This window comes from Medicago sativa, chromosome 5, assembly GCF_051527215.1.
Source record: "Medicago sativa cultivar Bolivia chromosome 5, Bolivia_mono, whole genome shotgun sequence".
NCBI lineage: Eukaryota > Viridiplantae > Streptophyta > Magnoliopsida > Fabales > Fabaceae > Medicago > Medicago sativa.
This window is the reverse complement of record NC_140753.1, coordinates 22,420,739-22,441,857: the sequence shown is the minus strand read 5'-3', so window position 1 is coordinate 22,441,857 and position 21,119 is coordinate 22,420,739. Positions and strand designations below refer to the sequence as shown.

General features: G+C 33.2%; 3 protein-coding genes across 7 annotated transcripts; 2 read left to right on the top strand and 1 right to left on the bottom strand.

Moving 5' to 3' along the window:
- Positions 1 to 3,718: 3,718 nt before the first annotated feature.
- Positions 3,719 to 7,935, top strand: LOC146921052 (uncharacterized). 4 transcript variants are annotated; one of them, XM_085714443.1, is made up of 8 exons: positions 3,719 to 4,101; positions 4,208 to 4,266; positions 4,368 to 4,436; positions 4,523 to 4,597; positions 4,795 to 4,845; positions 5,565 to 5,625; positions 6,918 to 6,975; positions 7,677 to 7,935. In XM_085714443.1, the coding sequence occupies exons 1-6, from the start codon at positions 3,768 to 3,770 to the stop codon at positions 5,565 to 5,567; spliced, it is 591 nt and encodes a 196-aa protein (XP_085570569.1). In that variant the 5' UTR covers positions 3,719 to 3,767; the 3' UTR covers positions 5,568 to 5,625; positions 6,918 to 6,975; positions 7,677 to 7,935. The 4 variants fall into 4 exon arrangements, with proteins under 4 accessions (XP_085570569.1, XP_085570573.1, XP_085570572.1 ...); XM_085714447.1 differs by lacking the exon at positions 4,523 to 4,597 and having other exon boundaries at positions 7,677 to 7,817; XM_085714446.1 differs by lacking the exon at positions 4,795 to 4,845 and having other exon boundaries at positions 7,677 to 7,817.
- A 2,693-nt stretch (positions 7,936 to 10,628) lies between these two features.
- LOC146921051 (uncharacterized) lies at positions 10,629 to 14,322 on the top strand. The gene is made up of 7 exons (XM_085714442.1): positions 10,629 to 10,994; positions 11,086 to 11,156; positions 11,262 to 11,330; positions 11,416 to 11,487; positions 11,660 to 11,716; positions 12,328 to 12,388; positions 14,019 to 14,322. The coding sequence occupies exons 1-7, from the start codon at positions 10,667 to 10,669 to the stop codon at positions 14,027 to 14,029; spliced, it is 669 nt and encodes a 222-aa protein (XP_085570568.1). The 5' UTR covers positions 10,629 to 10,666; the 3' UTR covers positions 14,030 to 14,322.
- A 757-nt stretch (positions 14,323 to 15,079) lies between these two features.
- LOC146921050 (polygalacturonase At1g48100-like) lies at positions 15,080 to 20,310 on the bottom strand. Of its 2 annotated transcripts, none has more exons than XM_085714440.1 (7): positions 19,834 to 20,310; positions 18,266 to 18,397; positions 17,509 to 17,730; positions 17,348 to 17,392; positions 17,028 to 17,253; positions 16,148 to 16,338; positions 15,080 to 15,834 (listed from the first exon to the last, which is right to left on the bottom strand). In XM_085714440.1, the coding sequence occupies exons 1-7, from the start codon at positions 20,245 to 20,247 to the stop codon at positions 15,442 to 15,444; spliced, it is 1,623 nt and encodes a 540-aa protein (XP_085570566.1). In that variant the 5' UTR covers positions 20,248 to 20,310; the 3' UTR covers positions 15,080 to 15,441. The 2 variants fall into 2 exon arrangements, with proteins under 2 accessions (XP_085570566.1, XP_085570567.1); XM_085714441.1 differs by having other exon boundaries at positions 17,046 to 17,253.
- Positions 20,311 to 21,119: the final 809 nt, after the last annotated feature.

The window sequence follows — 21,119 nt, the reverse complement described above, 5'->3', positions numbered from 1 at the left end:
CTATTTTTTTTCTTCAAATTTTATTAAATAAATTATGTATTTGAACTATAATATAATCTGCTACATTTTTTTTAAAGGCAAGTGAGTAGCAGAGAGCTAGCTCACATAAATGCACTAACAAACAAAGATTGGTAAAAAAGAGAGGGGGATATAACCAAAATCCACTTAGAAGTAACAAAAAAAAACTATAATATAATCTAGATACAACAATTATTTAATGAACTTAAAAAAAACAATAGTTACTTATGTGATCGAAGAAAATATTGATTAAGAAATTCATAATTATAGCAATTGATTTATGAATTATTTATTTAATTTTAGAGTTCTTAAACAATTCATAAATAATTTTTTTTTTTAGGAAAAACCAATTCATAAATAATTATTCACTTATTTAAAATCTCATAAATAATTCTTTACCGTGCCTATAAAATTAAGGAACAAAATTTGATTTGTGTGAGTATAATGCTTACTCGTAACAAAATTGCAATTTTGAACGTTTAGGTTAAAAAAATGGCTTAATTAATCCTTTGGTCCCTTAACTTATTTTACCAATTCATAAATAATTATTCACTTATTTAAAATCTCATAAATAATTCTTTACCGTGCCTATAAAATTAAGGAACAAAATTTGATTTGTGTGAGTATAATGCTTACTCGTAACAAAATTGCAATTTTGAACGTTTAGGTTAAAAAAATGGCTTAATTAATCCTTTGGTCCCTTAACTTATTTTTGGATTTCAATTTGGTCCCCTAACTTTAAACTGTCTCAAATTGGTCCCTTAAATCTTACACCGTTTACTATTATGGTCATCTCCGTTAGTTTTTTTGTAAAAACTGTTAACATTTGCCACATGTCAGTTTTGATCGATGATCAAAGGTTGAATTTGAAAGGCACACATGGCATATTGTGGACTCACATCATATGATCATTCTTATTATTATTATCATTATTATAATTATTATTATTATTATTATTATTATTATTATTATTATTATTATTATTATTTCCAGAACCATCATCATCATCTTCATCGTTTTTCTTCTTCTTCTCTCACACCACCACCACCTACTTCCAACCACCACCAATAACAAAAAATCCAGAAACACATAAATCCAGAAACAAACAAACAATTTCTCTTCTTCATCATCAACAACAATAACAACCTTTTCAACAACTACAAACACCCAATCTCAATTTTAACAACAACAATTTCATCAACAACAACAATATTTTCTTCAACAACAACAACAACCTCAATATCATAATCTTCATCAATCCCTTGCTTCTAACTTTCATCTTAGACAACAATGGAATGAGATTCGAACTCTGAACCTCAAGCACAACCAACAACTTATAATAATCACTCAACTCATTCTGCAATGCAACACAAAAAGCTTGCCCAACCGTCCCCACATCCTCCGCCGGAAACCTACCCAAACTCATCTCAATAAACCCAACAACCCTCTTAAACAAAACCCCTAATTCACAAAGCTTATAAACCATACTACAAGCTCTAGAAACCGTAATTGAATCCAACAGAACATAACCATCACTCTCCTAATCAAATTTCACATAGTTCCCATCCATATCTTCTTCAGTCACATCATTCTCTTCTTTCATCAATTTCACATACTCATTAAACTCGATATCATGTCGATTCTTCGGATCCCTCGCAAGAATCACAACACCATCATTAACGATCTTGAGAGATGATATTGAAGAGATGAAGTAGGGCTTCAGAGGTCAGCGAAGGAGAGGGCTTCGGAGGAACGACCATCGGTGGCGACACAGCTTCTGATGGAATCGGCGACGGCGGCGGAGTCGGGGGTGATGGAGGGGGTTAAGTGAAAGGAGAGAATGTGGTGAGCGTAAGTGTAACGAAGGGAGTTTTGGAATTGGGGGCAGTTAGAGTTTACGGGTTGGGAATTTGGGGGGAGATTTTGGGAGAGGAGTTGGTGGAAATTAAGAAAAAAGATGAATGAGAGTTTTAATTTTGTAATTTTCTGGGTTTTTTTTTTTAAAATGAAGATGAAGATGAATTAAGATGCATATGAAGAAGATTGGCAGGGAGGGGGAAGAAGATTGGCAGGGAGGGGGAAGAAGATTGGCAGGGTGAGAGGGAAGAAGAAGAAAAACGATGAAGATGATGGTTCTGGAAATAATAATAATAATAATAATAATAATAATAATAATAATAATAATAATAATAATAATAATAATAATAATAATAATAATAATAATAATAATAAGAATGATCATATGATGCGAGTCCACAGTATGTCATGTGTGCCTTTCAAATCCAACCTTTGATCACCAATCAAAACTGACATGTGGCAAATGTTAACAGTTTTTACAAAAAAACTAACGGAGAGGACCATAATAGTAAACGGTGTAAGATTTAAGGGACCAATTTTAGACAGTTTAAAGTTAGGGGACCAAATTGAAATCCAAAAATAAGTTAAGGGACCAAAGGATTAATTAAGCCTAAAAAAATCAAAATAGATTGAGGCGTAGGTAGAATGCTACAAAACTTTGAAGATCTTTTCTATGTATTTTTAAAAAGATGCCTTAAAAACACAACTCAAATTTGATTTATTGGTCGAGATTTTCGTTGTTTTATTTTTTGAGTTTTCAACGCTTTTAAAATTCATAATTAATCTGTCTTTGTCGAAAAATTATAATTTTATGTAGAAAATCATTTTTTTAACATCTTAAACATATGTGTAAAAAATATAAAAAAAAAATTAACATCTAAATCACTTTATTAGGTTTTAACTCCTGAAATACAATGATATCCAATAGAGACAGTTTTTAACATTTGAGGGGCATGCGAGCAATTGAATAAACCTACGGAGCAAAACTCTTAGGGTCCGTTTGGTTTGATTGTTTTGGAGGGGAGGGGAGATTTTTAATTTGAAGTGTTTAGTTCAATTTTTAGAAGGGGAGGGGAGGGGAGGTGAGCAAGTTTTATTGCACTTCCAAAATCATCCTTAGATTAATTTAGAATCTCAATATTATCCTTATAACAATATTGGGGAATTAGTCACTTTAGTCCCTGAATCGGAAGGGATTCGTCACTTTAGTCCCTGAATGCAGATAAATTGCAAAATAGTCCCTGAATGTAGACTTTGTTAGTCAATTTAGTCCCTGAATGCAAACTTCGTTAGTCAATTTAGTCCCTGAATGTAGACTCCGTTAGTCACTTTAGTCCCTGAAATTGACCATGCAGGGACTGTTTTGCAATTTCTCTTCATTCAGGGACTAAAGTGACGAATCATCTCCCATTCAGGGACTAAAGTGACTAATTCCCCCAACAATATTTATTATTATTAGGTTATCCGTTGTATTATCTTGTAACAACTTTTATTATTACCAGGTTATATTATCCTTGTAACAAATTTTATTTCATATTATTAACAACTTTTCCATGTAACAAATTTTTTTACTACTTGTAACAACCCTATTACTAATTCATTATTCCATCATCTACATGTTATTATCGATTACATCGTTATTGTTTCGTTGCTTTATTATCCTTATTTAATTAAGTTTAAAGGTAAAACAGTAAAATAATTTTAAAATCCCTCCCCTCCCCTTGCGAATCAAACACATTTTTAATTAAAATATCTCCCCTCCCCTCCCCTCCGTTAAAATTCATCCCCTCCCCTCCCCTCCCCTCCTAATTCTCGAAGACCCTTAAATAATGAACATTTGAATTTGAAAAACTCCCATTCCAAACAAACAGCATATACACATACATACAAACATGTCTCTCTTCTCTGGCGTTTCCGGCGACGACGGAATTCATCCGGTGGCTCGCATTCTGATCAATAACATCGTAAGCAAGAGGTTTGGCCTGACGAAAGCGGAGGTATCCGGCCTGACCATCGAGGAGAAGGCTAGCTTGATGAAATCAACCTTCTCCGAAGCAGAGATTACTCGCCTCATCGAAGAAGAGATGACTCACCTCTTTGCTCCCTTCAAAACTCTATTATATCTCTGTTTTCCTGCTCTCGCTGAATACGAAAAAGAGATTGCTCGTCAGGATTCTGCTCCTCCCACCTTTGATTACTTCTATCTCATCTTCCTCCCTCTACCTTGTACTTCCCTACCTTTCACACGCATTTACTTACTTTTTCCCATCCATTTTACTATTATCTTATTCTTCTTCTTCTTCATCATCTCGTTCTTTCCTAAATTATTTAGGTTTCTTTGCCTATCTTGCCCTCAATACCCTAGCAAAACGTTGCTCCACTTCCGCTAAGGTATATTATTAGCGGTTTACAACATTCCTTTTTAATTCATTTCTTGTTTCATTGTCTCACCAGTTTGATAGCTTTCTTTATTATATCTGTTTTGGTCCTAGTGGTTGTTGAACAAAGTATTTCCATCATCTCAACACGGTGTTGCTCGGTTAACAAACAATGCTGCTCAGGTAACAAACTAAGTATTCATGTTATCTCTTGTATTTACCTTTTTAGATAATAATGGCATGATGTTACTTAATAAATATATATTCAGCTGGAGCCACAGAACCTTTCAGAGAGGTGCTTTTGTTTCACTAAATCTAAATATTCAAGAACTCCAAAACTTAAGGTGTTTTTCTTTCTTGTACTTTGTTCTCTATTTGTTAGTTTCTCACTTTCTCTAATGTAACAAGTTTGCCTGTCATCATATGTTAATGTCGAGTTTAAGATAGCATTTATCTCTATATGCTATGGTATCCTACTTTTCTAATTAGTAATTTGAAATTTAATACATATCTTATGCTAAATGATACTGTTTTCACCTAGGGTCTTAAAGGCATCGCAGAAACCTACATTCAAGAACTGACACAGACACAGGTTAGCTTCTGATTCTATCACATCAAATGGTTTACATAAACCTGAGCCAAATCAAAGACAGTTGTTGAGGTGTGAATTGGCTTTATTTTGGTTATTCGAGTGTTTTGAATAGTGGTTTATAGCACCGAAGTGTGGCTGAGCGGCTATGTAGCCCATGCCATGTAATATACTGGTTCTGTTGCAACTTGAAATGTTCAAGTCGAAGATCCATTTCCATAGTAGTTTGTTCTTCTAAATCACTCACCATCCTTTCTATGCAAAACAGTAGACCCTTTTTACTTTCAAATCACCTATACAATTAGGAGCATAATGAAATTCATGCGGTGGGGGGGGGGGGGTGTTGGTTTCAGGAAATAGCCTAACCTTAAACTTTAAATAAAGAAATACTAGAGGGAGAGGCATATCAATCCAACATGAATATTGCAAGAGAATACCAGGATTGGCATTAAAATATAGAATAGAGATATTGTTGCTAATGTTACTACTGTCAACGCAAATCATTTTTTTCTTTTGTCTCTGCATGAAAAATTCTCTATAATTGCTTGGTCAGGGAGAGAAGGGAAGGCCATACTCGTTATAGCTAAAATCAATAACATCCTTATCTGAGGCACACGCTTTAGTAGAATTCTTGCATCATGTTTTGTACATTGGATCCGCCGCAACCAAGCCATAAATCTGCCAATTATACAAATTAACCTTCACTTATGTCATTCAAGCAGTAAGTAGAGCAGCATCAGGAAGGCACATCTGGAGCAGTTGTTGCAAGCAGTAGATCTACTGGTATGCACACATCCTATTTTTAATTGATTATCTTTGTCGATTTGTGGTGCAGATTTGGATCCCTTTAAGGAATAAATTTTGCAAAAGGGAAGTGTTTCAATTATTGTATTTTCGACTCCAGAAATGATAGAAAATGGCAATATAAACATGTACCCTTTTGCTGTTTATATATTAAAGGCTTACTGCCTGTGTGATTTTAATACTCTGTGGTACTTGTAGTATGAGTCTTTTACTTTGCCATGTTTCTAACTGGAGTTGATTATCATCAATCTTGAACGAAATAACTGAACTGATGATGATGATGTTTTTGTTTATGTTGTTGTAGTTATTGTTGATTTGTTTAGCCTTCACTATACAGTACATATACAGATGAAAATAAATACGTTTGAAGCTATGATTTTTGAGTGAATGCATAATAGTAACAAATGAAAAAAAGGTTCAAAACTTGTAAGTATTTATATTGGGAAGTGAAGAGAAAATATCATCATATGTTGACAGAAAATGGGAAACAACAAGAAGACTAAGAAGAAAGAATATGGTTGACACATTTGATTTGACTGCGTTTGATTTGACTGTGGAATTAAATGTCATTTTCAAACGGAATTTGGTTCATTCTTAGCCTTATATTATATTAACTTAAACAAGTGCTGATACTATGATGATTTAAACAAGTGTTACACTATGGTAAGATAATATCTAAACACATTTCGTTTGATGCATAATGTTGATTGTGGCATCTGGAATCAAACTCTAATGCATTGCTAATATGCGCTTTGCCAATTTTCTCAAATAGCCTAGAAGAGTTTAAGTGGCATTTACATCCTATAGAGGGAGTGTAAAGTTTCTTTCCCTATAATTTTCATATATAATCTAAGAAATGGTAAGTAACACCCACCGAACTTGTTTTTTCTCCTTTCAAAACAAAGGTAAGCATGTTGTGATGTTGAATCAGTTCAAGCAAACCATTTTCTATCCTAAGTAATTATGCTTATATCTTGTTGATCATTGTCTTTTGAATTAAGATTTGAGAACTACAATAGCCTACGATAATTGGAAGGTAATAGAAATGTGGCAACTGCTTAATATAAACCAGAGAGTGACCCTGCCACAAGGTTAAGGTTAGGGTCTTCCCAATCATTTGGAAAAGTTAGAACAATTTATCTGTGATACATAAGGAATAATCTTTGGCACACTTGCTCTAGTTCTACTTGTAGTTGCTTATCTATAATGTTGTCTCCAAATTTGTCTGCCAATATATTTTATTTATGCTAAAATTTGAAAATGTCTTGTAGTTGATGATCACAATAGTCTGTCGTGAATGGGAGTCTTTCTCCTTGTTGGCGAATAAATGTAAGTTGTATCTACAAATTCCTCATTAACAAGCTCTTGTTGCTATTTACATATTTTTTAGGGATTGTTGCTTATTTACTTATATTTCATCTTCTTTCCCATTAGCTTTATAGTTTCTACTATTGCCATTTACTTGAGGGTGATATACATTATTCCCTTGGTCTTCACATTATGTCCATGAAGCATATATGCATATAAATTATATATCATATATAGAGTGAAAAAGGGGAAATTACATTACAAAGATTACATTTGTGTTGACAACTAAATAACCAATCACTTGTTCAGTTATTTATATCATAATTGTTTCTATTCTATGTGCATGGTTTTCAGAGCTTATCTCTTTTGCCTTTTCTCTATAGTTATAGGTCCCCCTTTCTCCTCTATAACTATATGTGGATTGAATTCATATACACTATAAATTTCAAGATTTTTGACATGGTCAATGAACAAAACTCTGGTGTTACAAAAAAAGTAATTGTGGATATGATTTATGATGCTATGAGGGCGAATTTGTTCTATTGCGAGCCTCAATCTCATAGCACAAACTTTCAAATCGTTGTCAATATGATAACACAGAAGAACCTTTGAATGAATCTCATATTAGTTCTCAATCTAACTCTACCTTTTCATCAATGAGTTATAAACAAGATTAGAAACTAGAGGCTCTGTAACCTTAAAAAAAATCACTTTTTTGACAGGTTTTTTGCCGTTCCAATCATCTCTGGCCGCTTCTAAAGTACATTTCTCCTATGGTGAAGCTGCATAATTGTTTTTCTTTTTACCGAAGAAACTGCATATTGTTGTGTTCTTTGATTTGATTTTCATAATTATGAAACTGCAGTGAAGATGTCAATGTTTGTATTGCACACATATATGCTAGCAACCCAGCACTTCGATGATAAACAATATATCACACACAATGGCAATTTCAGCTATAAGGCTACATTTTATCACAAATATCTACTCTTAGCCTGCTGCATAAAGTAGGGCTAGTAATAATAATAGTATATAACATTCTCATGAAGAATAAAATTAAAAGTTCCCTATAAGACTAGGACTCTTGGAATATACATGCTACCTATAATTAAAATCATATCTAGGACCATGTGGGACTTGGCTTTTCTCAAATAATAAGAACATCAATAACCATATGAATTTACGCCTTTGTTTGGTCATGCGGCGCATTTAAGAAAACCACATTGACATGGAAGTTTAGTTTTATAGCTTGGTTGTTGGCAAGATTGCCTCTGGATGCAAGAAAGAAGTTTCCACGCAAGTCCAAACATATGCAACATATCAAAGATTCAACATATATCATGATCGGTCTGAATTTGATTGTTTGATGGCTTCCCAATCTGTAAACAACCAATTGGTGGTACCGTTGGAGTTCTTAATTCACCAAAAGTCTGCCAGCAAAATGGATCGTATAGATGATATTTTTCTTGAATTGGTTTTAACTCAACCGTGGTTAAAGAAACATCAACACATGGCAAGCTATCACTGCAGGCAAAATGTACTGGTTTAACTGCGTATGTTCTTATATAACAATAAAATTGGTCAATCACAATTGGTAGTTGAACTTCTGAAACTTGTATGTTTGAGACCCTGTACAGAACCAGATCCACCCTGCAGATATTTTATTTAACTTATGCAAGATATCTAACTTAATGCATAAAACTCTTATATCATGGAAGCATTGGTTCATCATGCTTTACATGGTAATAAGAACTATAAATAGTATGGCAATTATATTATATACTTCATCCGATCTTAAATATAAGTAAAATCTCACACGTATTTGGTGATCAAATATACCATATACATGTTTATGAACGACTTTACAAAAGAATTGCAAAATGCAACGTGTCTTACATTTTAAAAAGAAAGAAATTGTTATTTCTGTGTCCGGCGGAAATCACAGTTGATTTGTGCACTGGAATAACTCTCAAATTGCCTTCACATGTTTCATTTTTTTTACTGTTCATGATAACTATCAGTTTTCTTTTCTCTATCCCACCGTAATTAGGGTCGTTGACCCTAATAGGCATCACAATGTATCATCACTGCTTAGGTTCTTTAGATCCGCTATAATACTAATTGTGTTTCACTTTGTAAACAATAAACGAATCGTTTTCATTTTCACACATATAGATGACTCCAAGAATGAAGCTCAAGCTCTTTTACTCAAGAAGAGTCATGCTTGAAACTCTCACAACACTGTGGCTATACAACTGAGCAGTTAATTCTGTCTGTCGTACCAAACTCTACCACCGTTTAAATCCATCTTCCTCTCCATTCGCACCAGCTCCCATCTGAGATTTTGGGGTGGGGGTAGAGTTGTTAGATTCTATAATGCATTAACTATTATATGCTACATGATTGGTTTTAGCACTTTCACTACCTTGAATTCATTAATAAAGCTTAATATGTTGCAAGATGGTGTTAATTATTAAATTAGTTATGAAAAATACACTCAAGACTTCTATGCTGCACAAATGAAATCAACGTGGAAGTACATAAGCAAGGTTACATACGCAACTTTTCGGGTTCAAGAATGAATCTCTTATGTTAAAATATGAAAATATTTCTGCTGTGGCTATACAAATAAAGCAGAAATGGCTTAGTTATATTGCCGGACTTGCAGCATTAAAGGAGCGCATAATATCGCATCAAACATATTTTCTGAACCGACAAATTGTTCCGGGTTACGTTTTGTGATCCTATGTTATTGGCTCATGTAGAGGAAGATCACCTAGGCTAGTAAATATGAAGTTTTTGGGGCGAATGTCACTGAAAACTCTCGATACTTTGGGGAAATGTAGAAGGGTCAGAACCATGACATTGGATGAGATGAAAACTGTTACGAAATATGTTGATCTATATGCTAGCAATAGCATGCAGCAGATTTCCCTAAAAACATAGTTGGTCATCCAATACCGAGTGAGGTATACGAGGAGGACCTACTCATGACCTGCAGATCAAACGACTCAATAGTTAAGTTTTTTATGCGACATTATGATATTCATGTCATAATTTTGTATATTGGTATTTTAGTATCGTGACATTGAACACGTTCTATATATTTGTGTTTTTATGTCAATTAGTTCCTATTATTATTTAGTTGTCCTACCAATTTGGTTGGATGTGTCTTGGAACTTTAATTGAATATGTTGTGAAGTGTTGAATATGTTTGAGTGGTTGGACTTGGATGTGTTTGTAAAGTAGGGGTTCTACATTATGTAACAAATGGGTCCTAAATCTCAATTCAGGATCGAGACTTATCTCTTAAACCGTTTGACGCCTAATTCCTAAATCTCAATTCAGGATCGAGACTTGTAAGTAGTCATTCTTGATCTATCTCGTTTACCAATATGTTTCGGTATCCATTAATCCATGACTAATTGTTAAATTTCCTTCATCGTTTGTTTAATAAAGACCTTAACATATTAAGGAATATAAGGACTTCCATTAGATGGATAAAAAAATGGATATATGTTAATTATCCACTATACAACAAACTCTCTATTCAACAACTAACAAGTTTCACAATAAAAATTAAAATTAAAATTGGTCTTACCATAAAACTTTTTTTTAGTTTACTGTTATTCTTCATTGAGTCTTAAAATAATGGATTATTTGAATTTGAAAAAGCTACCATTCCAAACAAACAAAGCATACACACAGACATATGTCTTTCTTTGGCATTCCCGCCGCTGACGACGGACTTAATCCGGTGGTTCGCACTGTGATCAACAACATCGTAAGCAAGAGGTTTGGCCTGACGAAAGTGGAGGTATCCGGCCTGACTATCGAGGAGAAGTCTCGCCTTCTGAAATCAACCTTCTCCGAAGCAGAGATAATTCGCCTCCTTGAAGAAGAGGTTAATCGTTTCTTCGCTCCCTTCAAATCCCTCTTACATCTCTGTTTTCCTGCTCTCGCTGAATTCGAGAAAGATATTGCCCACATCGATGACACCGTTGATTTTTACTTCAATCTCATCTTCTTTCCTGCAGCTGGTTCGTAGTTCCCTATCTCTCACTTTTCCATCCAATCATTTAAGTAATATATTATTCTTTTCTTCATCTCATTCCTAAATTATTTATTTAGGTGTATTTTCCCTCTTTGGCTTCTATGTCATAGCACAAGTCCTAGCAAAACGCTGCCATGCTTCCGCGAAGGTATATTATTAGGGTTTTACAACATTCCTTCTTGATTCATTTCTTATTTCACTGTCTCACCAGTTTGATTGTTTTCTTTATTATCATTGTTTGTTTTTGTCCTAGTGGTTGTTGAACAAAGTATTTCCATCATCTCAACACGGTGCTGCTCGGCTAACTAACAATGCTGCTCAGGTAGCATAGTATTGATGTTATCTCTTGTATTTACCTTTTTAGATAATAATGGCACGATGTTACTTAATAAATGTATATTCAGCAGGAGCCACAGAAACTTTCGGAGAAGTGCTTTTGTTTCTCTAAATCTAAATATTCAAGAACTCCAAAACTTAAGGTGTTCTTCTATTTTTTAGTTTCTCTAATGATGACTATTTTTTTAGTCATCATGTGTTAATATGCAGTTTAAGATAGTATTTATCTCTGTATGCTATGGTATTGTTCTTTCGAATTAGTAATTTGAAATTTAATACATATCTTATGCTAAATTATGTTGTTTTCACCTACAGGGTCTTAAAGGAATCACAGAAACCTACATTCAAGAAACTGACACGGACTTTAGACAGGTTAGCTTCTGATTCAATCACGTCAAATGGTATGCATAAACCTGAGTCAAAGCAAAGAAAGTTGTTGAGGTTTGAATTGGCTCAATTTGGGTTATTCGAATGTTTGAATTGCACCTAAGCGTGTTGAGCAACTATGCAGCCCATGCCATGTAAATATGTAATGTACTAGTTTTGTTGCAACTTGAAATGTTCAAGTTGAAGATCAACAGTAGTCTGTTCTTCTAAATCACACACCATCGTTTCTACACAAATCAGTAGACCCTTTTTACTTTCAAATCATGGGGTGGGGTGGGGGGTAAAAGGAAATAAATACTAGAGGGAGAGGCATATCAATCCAACATGAATATTGCAAGAGAAGACAAGGATTGGCATTAATGTTACTACTGTCAATGCAAATGATTTTTTCTTTTGTCTCTGCATGAAAAAATCTCTATAATTGCTTGGTCAGGGAGAGAATGGAAAGCCATACTCGTTATAGTTGGTTTTAACTATAGCTAAAATCAATAACATCCTTATCTGAGGCACAAACTTTAGCAGAATTCCTGGATCATGTTTTGTATATTGAATCTGCCAATTATACAAATTAACCTTCACTTATGTCATTCAAGCAGGAAGTAGAGCAGCATCAGGAAGGCACATCTGGAGCAGTTGTTCCTAGCAGTAGATCTACTGGTATGCACACATCCTATTTTTAATTGATTTTCTTTGTGGAGTTGAGGAGCAGATTTGGATCCCTTTAGGCTTTGTTTGCGAGTTTGGAGGGGAAGGGAGGGGAAGACTTGGGAAAAAAGGAATGAGCAAGTGGAAGAAATAGAGGAAAATGGGAGGGGAGGGCTTTGGACGGTTAACTTTTCTTCATAATACAAAACCCTCCTCATTTGGGGGAACTAAAAAATTGTATTGGAGGAGGGTTTTGGGGGGTTTGGGAGGGTTTATATGAATTATTCAAATTTAATCTATGTTGTTATAATATTTTTAAAATAAAAAATATAGTAATCATATGCATTAATTTATCATTATCTAAAAAATTATTCTTTTAAAAAATTTAAATGATTCTCCATTTTCCCTCATATTTTCCACACCTCAAAGCCTTCCCTTCCCCTCCCCTCCAAACTCCCAAACAAAGCCTTAAGGAATAAATTTTGCAAAAGGGAAGTGTTTCAATTATTGTATTTTCGACTCCAGAAATGATAGAAAATGGCAATATAAACATGTACCCTTTTGCTGTTTATAAATTAAAGGCTTATTGCATGTGTGATTTTAATACTCTTTTGTACTTGTAGTTTCAGTCTTTTAGTTTGCAATGTTTCTAACTGGAGTTGATTATCAATCTTGAACAAAATAACTGAACTGATGATGATGATGATGTTTTTGTCTATGTGATTGTAGTTATTGTTGATTTGTTCAGCCTTTACTATACAATACATATACAGATGAAAATAAATAAGTTTGAAGCTATGAGTTTTGCATCCTGCTTCTTGTTGTTACTATGTTGTAATTAATTATCTCTGTTGTGTTGTGTGAAGGAGAGTGTGAATGCATAATAGTAACAAATGAAAAAAAGGTTCAAAACTTGTAAGAAGACTAAGAAGAAAGAATATGGTTGACACCTTTGATTTGACTTCATTTGATTTGACTGCGGAATTGAATGTCATTTTAAAATGGAATTTGGTTCATTCTTAGCCTTATTATATTAACTTAAACAAGTGTTGATACCATGATGGCATAATATCTAAAAACATTTTGTTTGCTGCATAATGTTTATTGTGGCCTCTAGAATCAACCCTAATGCATTGCTAATAATGTGCTTTGCCAATTATCTCAAATAGCCTAGAAGAGTTCGATGGCATTTACATCCTATAGATGGAGTGGAGTCTAAAGTTTCTTTCTCTATATAATTTAAGAAATGGTAACACTCACCTAATTTGTTTTTTCAACTTTCAAACAAAGGCAATTTTGTGATGGTGAATCAGTTCGAGCAAACCATTTTTTATCCTAACTAATTATGTTTGTATCTTGTTGATCATTGCCTTTGGAATTGAGATTTGAGAACTACAATAGCCAACGATAATTGAAAGGTAATAGAAATACGGTGACTGCTTATATAAACCAGAGAGTGACCCTGTCACAAGGTTAAGGGTAGGGTCTCACTCATATGACATACAGTGAAGAGCTACACAAGGAATACTCTCTGTCACACTTGCTCTATTTGTACTTGTAGTTGTTTACCTTTTATGTTGTCTCCAATAACTTTTCTACCAATATATGTTATTTATGCTGAAATTGAAAATGTCTATTGCAGGTCTGTTGTGAATGCGAGTCTTTCTCCATGCTGGCTAATAGTAGCTGTAAGTTGTGGCTACAAGTTCCTCATTAACAAACTCTCGTTGCTTATTTACTTTTGTTTAGGGATCGTTGCTTATTTACTTATATTTCATTTTCTTCCCCATTAGCTTTAGAATTTCTACTTTTACCTTTTACTTGAGGGTGAGATTCATGATTCCCTCAGTCTTCACATTCTGTACATTACAAAGGTTTCATTTGTGTTGACAACTAAATAACCAATCATTTGTTCAGTTGTTTATATCATAGTTGATTCTCTTCTATGTGCTTGGTTTGCAGAGTTTATCTCTTTCCCCTTTTCTCATCTATAATTATATGTGGATTTAATTCATATCCACTATCAATTTCAAGATTTATTACATGGTCAATGAATCATTATCAACAATTTAACTTTTATCATAATAACTATTTTATTACTCTAAAAAAATATATATAACTTTTTTTTACACTCAGATTGCATACAAATTAAACTCTCCCTATAATGCCTAACAAAAAGTTACATAATTATTTGATTGGATTATTGTATTTAACCATCTTCAACTGGAACAAAACTCTGATGTCAAAAATAAAGAAGTAATTGAGGATATGACTTATGAGCCTCAATCTCATAACACAAACTTGCAAATCGGTTTCAATACTAAAACCTCCGAATGAATATCAAATTAGATCTCAGTCTTACTCTACTTCTTTACCAATGAGTTATGAACAAGATCTAGAGTCTCCTTACCCTTAAAAAAAACATCACTTTTTTGACAGATTTTTTGGGTGTTCCAACCATCTTTGGCCGTTGTTAAAGTACATTTCTCTTAAGAGTGAAACTGCATAATTGTTTTCTTTTTCCGGAAGAGACTGCATAATTGTAAGTAATGTTCTTTGTTTTGTCCTTCGATTTGAATTCCATAATTCTGAAACTGTCGTGAAGATGTCAATGTTTTTATTGCACACATATATGCTATCATCCTAGCACTTCTGTAATAAATAATATATCACACACAATGACAATTTAGCTACAAGGCTACATTTTATCACAAATAAAATATATACTCTTAGCCTCTTGCATAAAGTAGGGCTGATATTTATAATACAGTATATAACATTCTCATTAATAAAATTAAAAATTCCCTATAAAACTAGGACTCTTGGAATATACATTCTACCTATAATTAATAGCAAATCTTCGTCGATGTGAGACCTGGCTTTTTTCGAATAATAGCAACATCAACAGCCATATGAATTTAGGCCTTTGTTTCGTCATGCATTGTGTTTAGGAAAACCATGTCGACATGAAACTTTAGTTTTATAGATTGGTTGTGGGCAAGATTGTGTTCGGACGCGAGAAAAAAAAATTCACTGCAGGTCCAAACACACGCCACATCAACGATTCAACATATATCGTGATCAGTTTGAATTCGATTATTTGACGGTTTCCCAATCTGTAAACAACCAATTGGTGGGACAGTTGGAGTTCTTAATTCACCAAAAGTCTGCCAGCAAAATGGATCATATAGATGATATTTTTCTTGAATTGGTCTTAACTCAACCGTGGTTAAAGAAACATCAACACATGGCAAGCTATCACTGCAGGCAAAGTGTACTGGTTTAACTGTGTATGTTCCTTTTATTCTTTCGTAGTTGATTCCTGCTAGAGACACTGCTGATGTGTGATTTGTGCATACTCTTTTATCACAATAGAATTGGTCTATTACAATTGGAAGTTGAACTTCTGAAACTTGAATGTTTGAGAATAATACTCCCTGTACTGAACCAGATCCACCCTGCAGATATGTTAACTTTTGTGAGATATATCTAACTTAATGCATCAAACTCTTAAAATTATGGAAGCATTGGGATTCACTCATCGTACATTACATGCTAACAACTCTAAAATGTTTTACTATCAGTTTATTTTCTATACTCCTTCTAGTCTTAAATATACCCAAAAAAGTACATGTATTTGGTGAGTTATACTAAATACATGTACTCAATCCATTTAGCTAACTAAAAAAGCCATTGCAGTATCTAATCATTTTTGTATTAATATTGTAACCTTCAACTTAGGGTTGTAACCATTGTATTGAATGCATTTACCTGCCATGTTTTGATTCTAACACCATTCATTGAGTCGTGTATGTTGACATCTCTGACAGTAATGTTTGAGACACAGGCTCTGGTGTTATCTTTTCCTAAACTTCCAATGCTGATTCCATGTCCCGGACCACAGTTGACATTGTGTACATATACATTTGAGCATCCAGTTTGTATAGAAATGCAATCATCTCCTGCATATCATGTTGAAAACTTTTAAATTTACAATAACACTTAACCAACATAAACTACTTAATTGAATTCTATTATTCTACATTATATTCCTTAGTTTTTGTTTTATATAAGTCCTATGTTCTGCTATGTAGGGTCTCAATTAATAAATGGTTGGTAAGTAAGAACAAAAATAAGAAGCTCCATTTTCTGATGAAAAGAATAGTGGAAAAAGTACTAAAAGAAGAGTGTGTGTTTGGGGATACAGAGTTGGATAACATTGGATGATGCATCATGGGTTTTGGGTTTGACACCTGTCATGTAACCTATGGTGTTTTTTTTATCAAATATAATCTATGACTATGATTTGCAAAGCATTGAGACACTATTAGCTGCAATGCTCCAAGGGATGGTCCCTAAAAAAAATGTTCCAAGGGATGGGATAAGTTAATGTCACTCTTTTAATGACTAGATTCACATGCCAGTTTTAGATATCAACTTTTACATTACTTTTGCATGCCATCTCAAATTATCATATAAATTATTTTGGAGAGTCCAACGGCAACAACAGACTAATGATCAAGACCATGAAGAGAACATGACACAATATGTCCGTCTAATGTAAGACTAACCACTCTCACACTTAAATGAGTTAAACCATGATTTGGAGGTCTCACCGATTTTTATGATCGTATGAATGTGCAATACTTACGAAGAATTGAAAAATTACCACATGCTAACTTGCTGCTGTGAATCAACACATCTTTGGAATTCTGAAGGTGAATTCCATCGGTGTTAGGGCTATCACCGGGAGATGAAATGCTCACATCATGAACAAGGACCCCATTGCAATTGTCAAACTTTAAGTGACACTGAGGACTATTCTGAATTGTTATGCCCGTGACAGTTGGACCATAGCTACCATAAAACCTTAATGCCTGTCCAATAAATTAAATTACAAAACCATTAGATTAAAAAACCTTATAATCATCAATCCAAATTAATTAATTATAGTTTCAAAGTAGTCCTCACCGTTGGCTTGTTGCTTGGCATTTTTCTTCCCATCTCATTTTGTACCTATCAACAAAATGTATAAATAATTAGTATAATATGAGTAATAATAAATTAACAAATTGTACCAAAAAAAAAAAAAAAATAACAAAATTCTAGCTAGTTATTAAAAGTGAATTTACCGGCATTGGAGGCTTCTGAGTTTGATTTAAAGGAACTATAAGCTTTTCTTCATCATCTATTGGATTATCATATGGGAAATCTTGCCACCAAACTGAGCCTCTTCCATTAATGACACCATTTCCTTGAATGGTAATTCCTTCTAGTTTTGTGAATTCCAGCCACTGTAGTGTTATACCACTCCAAGCATTTGGGTTTGTTGGAGCAATAATTGTACCATCAAGCTGACACAAAACCACTTTATCATTAGCCTAATTCAAAACCAAATGTATCAAACTCTTAAATAAATCTCAATTATTTCGAAAAATTAGTCTTCACAATTACGCGCCGTCATGCCTTGTTTACCAAAAGTGAATAATATCTTGATATTTATGCGGGATTAAAATGCAATGAAATCCTACATTTAAAATATATAAACATTTTACTAGTGAAAAAAAGTGATGGTGGTTGAAGCAAGGTAACAATGACAAAATACACATTTAACTGTTCAATTTTGTTTAATATTCTAAACTGTGGTGAAAAAGACAGGCACATGTTAATGTCATGTTTTGGTTATTGGCTTAGCGATTTGTGAATATTGGGATGATGTGAGTTATTGTTTTCACGTGTTACCTACTTACTTCCTAGTCTTGTTTTTTTTCTTCCTTTTATTTTTTTATGTAGTTAAGAATAATATATTTTTTTTTTGAGAGAAATGTAGTTAAGAATAATATTATGTTGCTGTTGATTGCTACTTTTATTTTTGGTTGTTGCATTTACCTGAAAAACAATGTTGGCCTTACAATATGGGCCGGAGAATGAAATTGGTCCCACGTAGAAGATGTAATTTGCTGGAATCACCATTGTTGATGCCTCTACCTTACATGTAGCTGCCCATGTTGCTTGGAATGCCTGCATTGCAATTTCAATTCAACTATGTAACATAACCATAGATCAAAGCAACATAACATTAAGTAATGTTCTTTTGTTCCTCTACAATTAAGATTGCAAAAGACTACATAGATATTTGATATGTGCGCGAATTCAAACTCGAAATTTCTAACTACACAACAAAAAACACTTAGTATTGAGTTTCGCCGCTAGAATCTTTAAAAGAAAAATATTCTAATGATTTTCTTTTATACTTGATGAAAGGGTAGTGTTAACTTGTGCCCTTAGGGCACATGTTAAGAAACCTAAAAGAAGAAATATTTTATAAAATTTTGTGCATTCAACTCATTAAAGAGTTAAAGATTAAATGTATTGCACACATTCCAATGAGTTATTTCTATATTTGTTTCATTAACTTGTGCCTTAAGGGCACAAGTTAACATTTCCCTTGATGAAAAAAGGGGAGAAAAAATAAGTCTAATTAAGGTTAGGTGCTAGTTTGTGCATGTGTGTATGTGTTTTACAATTATTGTAGGAATCGTGACCTAGTAACTGCTGTAACGAGAATCAATCGTAAAGAGGTCCCACTCTTTGGTTTTTTCTCGTGTCTTAACTTTCTGGTTTTTTCACTGTTCCGTTTCCAATTTTATATTATTCAATTTTTGTTCATATTCATTTTTCTATACTTAATTCCCAAGTAGTTCATCTCAATCAGAGAAGACAAAAGGAAATAACTTATTCATATACTCCTTCTACTATTAAATTGGGTAAATGAAACCTCATCATTCATGGTTAGGAAAAGAAAATGAAATTTGTTTATTTTAGATTGACTCTTGTGAAACGGAAGCCCAGTTTATAACAAATGTATAAAAATATATTCTTTTATTTTACTCAAAAAATAATAATATTAATTTTTTTAATATAATATACAATTCAATTATGTGTGCACTACTTACTAGACTACTATAGTACTAGTATGTGATTTTGTAACTTTTTTATTTTGGGTACAAGCTAATGTTATTTTTTTATTCACTTAAAACTGAATCTTTCTAAACTTTGTAGAAGAAGAAACAAGGAAATAAAAATCATGATTTTGTGATTTTCAAACACCCCTTTCAATCAATTAAAAAGTAACAAAGGCTTTATCATTTCTCTTTTTACCGGTGGGTTAAAAAAATGGTGCAATTACCAAAATTATAACACACTTTCTTAGGCAAAGCAAGAGCATAGTAGTTTCAAGTGACCTTCTTTGAATCCTAATAGTCATAAGGAATAATGTATAATGTTGCAAAAAGAAAATGCAAGCATATAGTAAGCAACATGAACAATTTCCTATGAAAAATTCATAACATTCTCATAAAATTACCATGCATGTGCTTTATTTTCACTCAGAACACTTAATTTTGTGATACATTGAAGCCATTTGTTGAATGTAATGAAATTCAAGAGTTACTTACCTTTGTGTCATCAGTGTTACCATCTCCTTTAGCTCCATAATCTAGCACATTGAAGAAAGTTGAATGCACACCACTGTTAGCTTTAGGTGGTGGAATTGAAGGAGAGTATTTTGGTTTAGAAATTGGTGAAGATGATGGAACACTTTTATGTGATGGAGGAGATTTTTGTAATGGTGGAGTACTTTTATGTGGTGGAGACTTTGGTTTTGAATTTGATCCTCCACCGTGGTGATTTTTATTATGACTATTTCCATTATAACTCTTTCCTTTCTTCTTAAACAAAGAAGATGAGAAAGTTCTACTTTGTCTCCAATGCTTACCTCTTCTTGCAATGCAGCACTCAAAATTGGAAGACCAAATCAGAAATACAATGAGAAACATGTATGTGAAGCCTCTTAGGCTAAAACCACTCATTTTTAGTGGTTAATGTGGAAATGTGAGTGAAGAGGCAGAGAGAAACAGAGGATTCTTTTTATTGCCAAAAGCTAAGTGACGGCTATGTTTATATAAGGAGAGGCATTTTGAAGGCTTATAATAATTTGCATAGTACTGTCGACACTTCTGATCAAAAGTGTGTTCGGTGTTTGTCACGTGTCAGTATCCAACACTGACATAGTGGTTACACTGATTTCCATCATTCTCTCAAAATTATTACTAGCTAGTGTCGAAGTATCGGTGTGAGTGTTGAGTCATGTGTCTTAGTCCGTGTTTTTATACATGAGTTTGTCTAATATGTGCAATATTGCACATGTTAAAGCAACTAATAGTAGCCTCTTTTTATTGAAAAACAACAATCATTTATTAAAAATTTATATATTTAATATAAAATGTACAAATTCCAATAAAAACTAATTATTTTGAACTTCTTAGCATATAGAAATTTGCATATGATAGAAAAACCCTTCATGGATATAATAATTGAGCAGGCCGATAAAAAGTGCAAAATATTCTTGATAATTCCGGCCATTTATGATTTATCCTTTATTATTCTTTCTTCCTTCTTTTTCATCTTTCATTGATTAGTTTGTTTTCTTTTTTGTGAACTTTGGTTATAAGTAGTTTGTTTGCTCTGAGTGAGCAATAGGACCACCATTTCTATTTGCCACATATCCCAAATGCCATTACATGTGACTCAATACTTTAGGTTTTATCTAACGTGCACAAGTAAAATGTTCTTGTATCCAGGGCCGATCCAACAAGTCAAAAGGCCTAAAACAAATTTTACAACGAGGTCAATTGGAATTTTAAAAAAATATATAACAATATGTTTATTAAAAGCAAAATGA